Below are 10,611 nucleotides of genomic sequence, written 5' to 3' on the forward strand. Positions count from 1 at the left end.
TATATTTTAATTTTTAAATTATTTAAAAGGACATTTTCCTCTTCGAGCAGCAACCGCCTCTTTATCTTCTCCCTCCCCTTCTTATTCTTCATCAAAGAGCAATATCTTTGCTGCCATTTTTGTCTCCAATAGCCACAACATTAGCGCTATTTCCTCTTCATCTTTGCTGCCATTTTTTTTCTTCATCAGCCTTGTTTCTTCATCAACCCTCCCCAACGCACCCTACCCTAAACCCTAGCCCAGCCAACAACCACTAGCACCCTGCCTTGTTTCTTGATAGCAACCACCAGAGCTCACTGTAGTTATCCAATGCTGCTAACGACAAAGGAAAAACAACCCTAACTACTGGGCCGGAGTGAAGTACCTTGTTCCCTCATTTCCAGCCTTTGATAACCTCCTTCTTTTCTTCCCAATTGCTTTTTTTCTTTTGCTAGGTTAGTAACAACATCCCTAAGTTTAAGTTGGTTAATAAATTTAATTGCATGTTATTAAATCTTGTATGTTATTGTTTGGCTTAAATTGATTAATTGATAATTAATTTTTTGAATGCTTGATAACCATTGCTTGATTCAAATGATTTTTTTAAATCAATATTGATAATTTTTGATTTGTGTAGTAAAATATCGGGTACTATATCTTCTGAAGTATCTAATTCAATGTTAAAGATTGATACCCATTTGAAGTGTAATTCAAATGATGTTGGATGGGAATTTATGGACTTCATGGATACTAAAAATTTGGATAAGTTGAAATATAAGTTATGTGGAAAAATTACTAGTGGTCGAATCTATAGGATCAAACAACATGATGCCAATATCAAAGGAAATGTTTCTCGGTGTAAGAAGTCTTTGGATGAGGATAAAGTGAAGTGTAAAATGTAGGATTGAAAAGAATTTAGATATCTCCACAATGATATGATATTGTCCACTGTCGACCTCTACCCAAAATGCCTCATGTCAATGGAGATATCTTTCTCTTATAAACCCATGATCTTTCCCATGTGTTAAATCTTCTGGCAATCCAGACTCTGATACCAATTGTAAGATCAAAAAGAATTTAAATATCTCCACAATGGTATGATATTACCCAATTTGAACCTAAGCACTCATGATTTTGCTCTTGGGCTCTACCCAAAAGGCCTCATACCAATGGAGATATCTTTCTCTTATAAACCCATGATATTTCCTATGTATTTTCAATGTGGGCCTATATTTACAACCTTGCAACCCCAATATAAAATGCCATTGAAGAAGCAAAAACAAAAAGGAACAAAAGAATATGAATGAAATGGGGGTGAGAGAAGAAGTTTTTCTTGAAGAATATGAGGAAGATGAAGGGAGTCTAGGGAAAAGAAGAAATCTGCTTACCCTTGGCCCTATGGACCGATTTGCATTTGTCATTAATCCTGAGTCTTAATTGAGTTGAAGTAAGAAAATAAAATAACAATAAAATATTATTGATACACTTTAGAAGCAAAGGACACATAATGTGCACCAATATTTAGCTTGATGGGAGTACGAGTCCAGTATTCCTTTTCATGCCATTGACAATGATAGCTTCAAGAGGGTTGCGAAAGTGGCTGGTCAATTTAGCCCGGGTTATCATCCTCCAACTCAATACCTATTAAGGGATCTCTTATTGAAGGAAGAGGTAGATAGAACTAAAAGTCTATTAAAGAAGCAAGAAGAAGAATGAGCTTTGAATGGTTGCTCAATTTTGATCGATTCTTGGACCGACTAGAAAAGAAGAAGTATTATGAATTTATGTGCCAATTGTAAAGAAAGCACAACTTTTCTTTCATCTAGGGAAGCATCAGATGAAGCACACATCGAGAATTATATATTTAAATATGTGGGCAAGTGCATTGAAGAAGTTGGGCCCAAAAGTTTAGTTCAAGTGGTAACAGACAATGCTTTGAATAATATGGTGACAAAAGATTTGTTAAAGGAAAAGAGGCCACATAAATTTTGGACTTCATGTGTAACTCACATCGTGAATCTTATGCTTCAAGGAATTGGGAACCAACCTAAGTTCAAAGGGGTGATTGAGAAGGTAAAGAACTTGACAATCTTTATTTATGCACATCACAAGACATTGTCAATATTGAGAAAGTTTACCAAAAAAAGGGACATAGTGAGGCCAGGAGTAACACGATTTACAACTACTTTTCTAATTTTGCAAAGCTTGATGGAGAAGAAAGTGAACTAAGGGTGCGTTTGGTTCGGGGTTATTCTTGATAACCTTGGTTATCCATCCAAGGTTATCAACAAAAACCTTGTTTGGTTTAGGTATTCGATGATTCCCAAGTAATGTTCCATGCCCGACATGTCAGCAAAAGGGTCATGCAGCCCGGAATCGGAAAACCTCAGAAAACTAAGGTTTTTCTTGATTCCGGGGTTAACGAATTTTTTTTACCAAAAATACCCTTCGGTAAGAAAAAACATGAAAAAAAGAGAAAAAGTGTAAAAAAATAAAAAAATGTTTAAAAATTTTAAAAAATTAATTTTTTTTAAAAAACAAATAATTTTAAAAAAAATTAAAAATAAAAATTTTAAAAAATTTAAAAATGTTCAAAAAATTTAAAATTTTTAAAAAATAAAAAAAAATTATAAAAATTAAAAAATATTAAAGTAGGGTATTCATTAAAACCTTCAAACAAACAAGTTTTTGTTACATTACCTAAGTTGAACCAAACAACATTTGGTTATGTTTTATTCCCTATAACCTTGGTTATGTGATTACCTGGTAATCACATAACCAAGGTTATACATGATGACTTGAACCAAACGCAACCTAAGAGATATGTTTGCTAGTGAAGAATGGAATGCATGCTAACATTCAAAGAGTGCAAAGGGGAAGGTGACATATAATACTGCTATGAGTGCCTCTTTATGGAATTGGGTAAGTTTTTGCTTGAAGGTATTTGCCCATTTAGTTAACTTGCTTCGTATTGTTGATGGGGAAAGAAGCCATCTATGGGTTTTGTGTATGGAGAATTACTTAGAACAAGAGAGGAGATTAAAGTGGCATTCAAAAATCAAGAGCTTCACTATCGTCCGATTATTGATATTATTATTGAGAACAGTCGTAATTGACTTGATAGTACACTATATTTGGCGGCCTACCTCTTGAATTCTTATTACTCCTTCAACTCGACCAGAGTATAGGAAGAGAAAAAGTGATCATGAATGAATTTTTCACTTGTGCTAGATCATTCTTTCTGGATGATATTGATAGTCAAAGTGAGATAGTAAATGTGAAGTTGTTGAAGTATATCAACAAAGTGAGGGGGGGGGGGGGGGGGGGGGGTTTGGATGAACATTGGCTATAATTGGATGCAAAAAAATAATGATGAGAAATATGATTTGGATAAGAACTAAGAACTAAGTAATAATTGCTTACTTTATTTTGTAATTTTTATTGCTTGTTTCTTGATTTTGCATATTGTTATTATTTGATTTATTTTTATTTAGTTGGATGGTGGCATCTTTTTAGAAATAGTGTACCTAAATTGCAAAAGATGGTTAAAAGGATCCTTTCTTTAACTACACGTTTTTCTAGTTGTGAGAGAAATTGGAATACTTTTGAGGGGGTAAGTACTTAATTACGTATTGTGTAGTGTGTACTAACTACTAATCAGTAATTACTAAATATCTAAATATATATTCAATATTAATATATTCTTTAATGTAGATCTATACAAAGAAAATAAATAGACTAGATACTGAAAGGTTGAACAATTTAGTCTATGTTCAATTCAATGTCAAGATCATAAACAAAAAGAGAAGACAAGAAGAAAAGGAGTTGATGCGCTACTTGCTAGTGAAGCAACTATGACACAAGGATGGATTGTTAATAGTGGAGATAAAGATGTTGAGATAAATATTGAAGATGTAAGAGAATTTTACGAAGAATAATTTGTATCAGATGAAGAAGAAGAAGATGTCATAGATTTTGAGTTTGAATCCGATACAGATGAAGTGTTGGAGAAATATGGAGATGAACTAGAAGAAGAATTAGGGATATAGGATTATTTGAGTTATTTTGTGCACTTTTGCTATTTTCATTGTATGTTGAGGTTAAACAAATTAATATTTTGAATTTTTATTAATATTTTACTCCTTGTCAGTTTGTGTATTTGAAGTTAAAGGTGAAAAAAACTCTGCCTGGGCGCCGCTTAAGTAGCCACCTAGGTTTTAGGTGATGGGTGATTACCCGCCTACTGCCTAGTGCTTTTTAGAACATTGGGGTTTTCCCTAAACTACGGGATCATGCATATCTAACTAGACATTTTAACTTTGATCATCCTACCTAAGATGTTGTTACGATTCCGCAAGTGCACGGATTCGTCGTCAGTAATATACAAGATTGTCGAACCCACAAGGACTGGTTATATGCACTAGTGATGACACACTTAGGATTAGTTACACTATCGATGGTTGTAAGTAATCTAAGAAAAGAAATGAGAAAGTGGGGGATGAGAACTAGCAACGAGAAGAAATCAACCTGGTTAATGAAGAGTTCTAAGAGTTCGGTTTCATTGTGGTGGTATTGATATATCTCATACTATCCTATACTCATTGTCCATCGGCATGCATTCGCCGGAAGCTAAAGCAACTATCCTTGAGCACCAAACAAAAACGATCCCTATGAAATCCTGTTACGGTTAATCCCTGTCACTAGGGCGCCTCGGTAGATCACAAGGACACGACTCTTATTGATGTTATCAAAGATAGAATTAAGAAGCTTAGTTTGGTCTCTTACTTCCTTGTGGAGGCGTCGCCTCTCCTTTCAAGGAAGTACCCTAGATGTTCGTGAACGGGTTACCCCTGTCACTAGGGCCCCTCGAGTGTACGACCTAAGGTATTCCCTCTACGAGGTTGGCAATCCCTACATAATAAATCAACACGACAAAGAGATCGAGTAGTCGAAACAAAGCAAGTGAAATCATCCAATGAATATAAACGTAATATGAGTTTTACATCAAAACCAATCCACAATTACTCCCTCATTTTAGAACAAGGACTCTACTCTATAGACGCTGGAGAAAAACCCGAAGACATAGTAAATCTAAAAATACAATCCTCAAAAGCAAAGAGAGAAAGAAGAAGTATGCTTATCCAATGACGATGAGTGATCTTCCGATCCAACCCTTTGCTTCTGGAGTTGATGTGGTGATGAAAGGTCGCTGGATCGATGTTCTGGATGGCGTGGAATGATACCAAAGAGATTCTCCTCTTGTCGGCTCGCCTCCCGGCTCTCCCCCTCGGAAAAGGGGTTAAAAACCCTTTTATAGGCTAGGGCGTGGCACAGCGGCACGACTGTGCAAGGATGGCACGACCGTGCCCTAAATTGGCTCTGGATGTGCTACACGGCCATGCCAATTGGCATAGCCGTGTAATGCTGGGACTCGACTTCTGGGGCACGACCGTGCAGGGTTGCACGACTGTGTGCTGCTTAGCCTCGGTCATGGGGGGCACAACCGTGCAGGGTTGCACAGCCGTGTTCTGATCCGCCACTGGATTGGCCGTACGACCGTGCAAGGGTTGCACGACCGTGCATTTCTCCTCTTCTGGTTGCCCACACGACCGTGCAAGGTTTGTACGACCTTGTTCTCTAGCTCACTCCGGTGCATCAACAAATGTTATTTTCGCTCCGAAAGTTGTTCCTGTCAGTACAAAATCAAACAAAGAGCAGATATCTGTGCAAAAGAGTAATATGATGAATACATGATAAAAGAGGCGATCATAAAAAGGATACGTACGTATAAAGCAAGCGAATGTGCGTAAAAGCATGCATAAACTATCATAATATTTACGCACATCACACCCCCAGACTTGAACCTTTGCTTGTCCTCAAGCAAAACACTACAAACTATGTTCATGAGCGCCTGGCAGTGTTTCATAATCCCTAGTGCATTCGCCTAACTCTATCAACTAGTTTCATTGATAAGCATGTTTGTGGAGTTACCTAAGTATGGCCTAAGCATAAGTTCTTTGTGCTCGGTGCAATAAGTAGCTCAGACTCTTCAAGTTTCAATTCTTTGTCCTAGTTAAGTCATCATACAATTGAGTTCTTAATGTTCCCGGTGATAGGCACTTACCTGCTACACACTTGGTTCATTTTTCTTAAGTTACACAAGGTCTCAAAAGATACTTCTCAGAATCAAGAGAAACATAACATTCATTTCCCCAGTAATCTAACTCGGTCTCAAAGGGATGAATTGTTAGTTTCCACTTACGACAACTACTTTTTTTATCCCTTATTTTTTATTTTTATTTTATTTTTATTTTTGGTGCTATAGTTTAGCACTAATCACACATGCGGGATACATATGTTGGGATTTAGATTTTTCCAAATGAGCTTCCATGATCCGAGGTCATCCAGTAACCAAAATGTAAATAAGAAATCTCCATGGGAACACAAGTACTAAACAATTCGGATGAATCATAACTATTCCAAAAATATTTCTACTATTCAAGTTTAAGTACTTAGGTATAGTGTAAATAAGATCCTTAAGGTTAGGCCAAAACTTATACCAAACTCCGTACAATACTTAGCTTATTTCATGATACTAGAGATAAAGAAAGGAGATACATCAAACATACTAACACTATCCTGACAACTCATAAACTAAGAAAATACTAGTCATTTTGCTATCGGACATATAGTAGAAAAAGTAGAAGGTTTGATGTTCTCAAATATGCCTCAAAACCAGAAATGCGAATAAACAAAGCAAAGTGAAAATGAGATGCAAATAAAAACATGAAACTAGAAAAATGCAGATAAACAAAACAGACTAAAAATAAAAATATACAAAGCAGAAAGAAAATACAAAAAGAAAAGAAAACTTGAAAACTCGACTCAGGTTGTGCAGACAGACACAACACCCCCCAGACTTAGACTTTTCATCGTCTCAATGAAATCAATACGATGGCCGGGGTGGGGGATAAGGGGGCCCCCGATGTGTGTCAGGGGGAAATCTATACATACCAGGAAGATGGCCAAGGTGTTGATGATATTGATATAGGGCATCTACTTGTTGTCTAGTGATATCCATATCATCCATAAAATTTCTCATTCTTTCCTGGTCAACATCATAGTCCTGAACAAATCCTGTCACCTGACTATAGAAGTCCCTAGTGAACTGAAAATGATCCTGTACCTCCTTAAACTGGTCGTCAGATAACTTGAAGTGACCCTCCAACAATCGTTATTGGGTATTTTACTTTTTATGAAGGGAGTCTAAAGAGGTACGAAAGTCAGAAAAATCAAACCTAGAGGATCCCGTGCCATATGCAAAAGAGTGTCTAGGAGGGTCCGGATGTTCGGAGGGTTGCGGGAATCCTGATGACGAGGGCTCTTGGTGGTACTCGAGTTCTTCTACAATGGAGGGTACAGTCTCGGGGTGTAAATCAGTAATCACCCAATTCGCGGGGTCACGAACTGAAGTGCGCTCGGGGCAAGGAAGGGGTAATGGAAAACCATTGGTTCTAGGGAAATCAAACTCATTCTCATCCCGACAAATCATCTTCATAGCAAGACAAGAATCGATATCGATCTTGTTATTACCATGAATCACCTCTAATCCATCAAGTGCACAACTCAGATTGAATGCTACTTGGGTGATCAATCCACGAAACACTATCATCCCTGAAGATGCCTTAGCTGCCCTCCACAAAGTTTGCAAAAAATGAAATCCTGAATCAAAATCAACTTTATTCAACATCGCCCAAAGAGAATAGAGTTCTATCTTTCTAACCACCCCATCACTCTCTCCTCGACCAAAGATCATTTTACTCATCACTCGGTGAAGGTATCTAAAGGTCGGATTTTGCATGCGGGATGCCTTGACTCTAGAGGGTGCATAAGGGTCTTTTGATCCGATTATCGACGTCCAAACTTCATTCCATCTAATTTCATAATCAAATCCTCGGGTACCACCAATGGGTAAACCAAAATAATTATTGAAATCACTAAAAGTCCACCGAACTTCTTTATTCATTATCCTAAAAGTTATGACCCCTACGTAGTCATCTTCAGAAGAAAATTTAACATCAAGTGAGCTAAAAATTTCAAGGACTAGGCGGGGGTAAGTCGATGCATGAGCGTACATAATATCATTCCAGTCTAAAGAGCTTATCATCCAATCTACATCATCCCTAATTCCTAACATGTCCATAGTAATGGTATCCATATATTTAGTGCATGTGATTTTCCTAGCGACAAGGATATCATATCTAGCATTTTGTTCATGATTTCTAAAAATAATATTGAACTCATTTTTGTTACCTTCATCATGTGCCACCCTTTTTTCCTTTGCCTTTTGAAGTAGAAGCCTTCCCTTTGCCTTTGTCGCCTCCCGGTGCATCTCCTTTGCCAGATCCACCGCTTCCTCGATGAAGTCTCTTCAAGATCTGCGACATAGTGCAAGGCTTTGAGTAGTTTCTTGTGGAAATGGGTCTTGAGGGTGGAAGGGGAGGAGAAGGAAGGAAAAATAGGGAAGTTTCTTCTCTCTTTTTGGATTTGTGGCTTGAAGAAGTTTTAGATCTAGATGTAGATCTAAGCAAAAGTGAGCTCTAGCGGTGGGAAATCAGGGTTAATGAGGTGTAGTAGAGAGGAGAAGGCTTTTGGGAGAAAAGGAGATGGAAATAGGATTTTTTTGGAGGGGTGGGTAGCACACATGGGCAGGGGCACGACCGTGTCTTATAGACACGGTCGGGTTAGGTAGGGCTCTGCACGACAGTGCCGATTAGCACGACCTCCTCCGTTCTCCTTTCGGCCAAGGTCACATGGTTGTGCCAGTTAGCACGACCCAGTCCTTCCTCTTCTCTCGACACGTCTCATGGCCGTGCCAATTGACACGACCCAAGTCATCTCTTTCTCTGGCAATCTCGCATGGCTGTGCCATGTGGCACGACTTGTGTCCTTCCTTCCTCTGCATAGGCCACACGACCGTGTAAGGTTGTATGACCCATGACCTTCATTCTTTTGTTGGCTTCACATGGCTATGTGGGATCACACAACCGACTCCTTTAGGTTCACGGTGACTCGCCCTTCGCTCATTCGGTTCCTTTGACGCCTCCATGCCCATGAAATGCTCACGACCAGCTCATGGAGGCTCTGTACATCCTGAAAATGAACATCCAAAAAAATAAAGAAACAATAAAAATGCTCCACTAAACTCACCAAACTAGAACAACGAACTATAATGAAAAAAACCCTTGGGTTGCCTCCCAAGAAGCGCTTGTTTTAGGTCTTTAACTTGACCCCGTTTCAGTTAATGCGGACTAAACCCATGGAAGCACGGCTCTCCTCCTAGGGTTAATGCTCCAGTCTGTGCCTTCAGTTTCGCTCGCGCAGGACAAATGTATTTCTTATTGCTCGTTGGAGGGGAACTCTCATAAAAACTGCACTCCTCGACTTTGTGTATGTTGATCTTGCTAGAATTTCCTTGAGAAGAGGGGTTACAGATGGAGGAATCAGATAAATCAAACTTGATCTTTTCTTTGCCGATCTCCAAGGATAACCTGTGATTTTTTACATCGATGATGGCTCCTGCTGTGGCAAGGAATGGTCTTCCAATGATGATCGATATCTTGGGGTCTTCCTCCATATCCAAGATAATGAAATTTGTGGGAACTATACATCCACCCACTTCTACTGGCACGGCTTCCACTATTCCCATTGGGTATCTGCATGAATGGTCAACTAATTGCAGTGCCATAGTGGTCAGTTTAATGTTCTGGAAGCCCAGCTTCTTACAAAAAGAGTACGGAAGTAGGCTAATGCTAGCCCCTAAGTTGCAAAAAGCTCTCGGTATGAGTTCAGAATCAATTTTGCACGGTATGGAGAAACTTCCTAGATCCTGAAGCTTTGGTGGAGAATTTGTCATAAGGAGAGCGCTGCAATTCTCTGTTAATGCTACGATCTCGAAGTCACCCTTCTGCATTCTGTTGGATAAAATACCCTTCAAGAACTTTACGAACTTCGGCATTTGGTGCAGTGCATCTATCAGTGGTACTTATATGCAAATTTCCTTGATCTTCTTCAGGAATCAGTTGAACTCTTCATCCTTCTGGGAGGTTATCAGTTTCTGAGGGAAAGGAATCGTCTGACTCTATGGGGGAACTTGAAGAGTTTCTTCAACCTTTTTAGTAGCCTCCTCTCCATCCCTGTTTTGAGTTTGATTGGACATTAGGAGAGATGGCTCCTTCTCCGAGTCAGGTTCCTTTTGAGTAATGATTTGGGGGTCTTCCATAATACGTCCACTCCTCAGCTCAATGCGATTACAATGTTCTGCTGGATTTATATCTCGCTTCTCTGGAAATGTTCCCTGTGCTCTTAAGATGGATTAGGCTATCTGGGCTATCTGGTTGTCTTGCATCTTTTGATGATTCTCAGAATTTTCCATTCTTTGAGTTAACAGCTTGATCTTATTCTTTATCTCCTTTTGCTCTGGGAGAGCTTCTTCAAGCATCTTTTCAATTATGGACAATTGTGAAGGTTGCTGTTGAAAAGTTTGTTGTCCAGATGAGTAGTTCTGCTGCCTAGGTGAATAGTTCTATTGTCCAGGTTGATAACTCTATTGTCCAGGTTGATAGCTTTGTT

At 38.7% G+C, this 10,611-nt stretch overlaps 1 protein-coding gene across 1 annotated transcript; it reads right to left on the minus strand.

The window, feature by feature from the left end:
* Positions 1-9,018: 9,018 nt before the first annotated feature.
* LOC122026737 lies at positions 9,019-9,997 on the minus strand. Its single transcript, XM_042585461.1, has 2 exons — positions 9,545-9,997; positions 9,019-9,132 (listed from the first exon to the last, which is right to left on the minus strand). The coding sequence occupies exons 1-2, from the start codon at positions 9,995-9,997 to the stop codon at positions 9,019-9,021; spliced, it is 567 nt and encodes a 188-aa protein (XP_042441395.1).
* Positions 9,998-10,611: the final 614 nt, after the last annotated feature.

The sequence above is a fragment of the Zingiber officinale genome, chromosome 10A, assembly GCF_018446385.1.
Source record: "Zingiber officinale cultivar Zhangliang chromosome 10A, Zo_v1.1, whole genome shotgun sequence".
In the NCBI taxonomy this organism is placed as follows: Eukaryota; Viridiplantae; Streptophyta; class Magnoliopsida; order Zingiberales; family Zingiberaceae; genus Zingiber; species Zingiber officinale.

Excerpts from the sequence above, each read along its gene's own strand:
- LOC122026737 (XM_042585461.1), bottom strand. The coding sequence starts at position 9,997 with ATGCCGAAGTTCGTAAAGTTCTTGAAGGGTATTTTATCCAACAGAATG. Across the intron at positions 9,133-9,544 it reads CAGCAGGAGCCATCATCGAT|GATGTACAGAGCCTCCATGA; the intron begins GTAAAAAATCAC and ends GTTCATTTTCAG.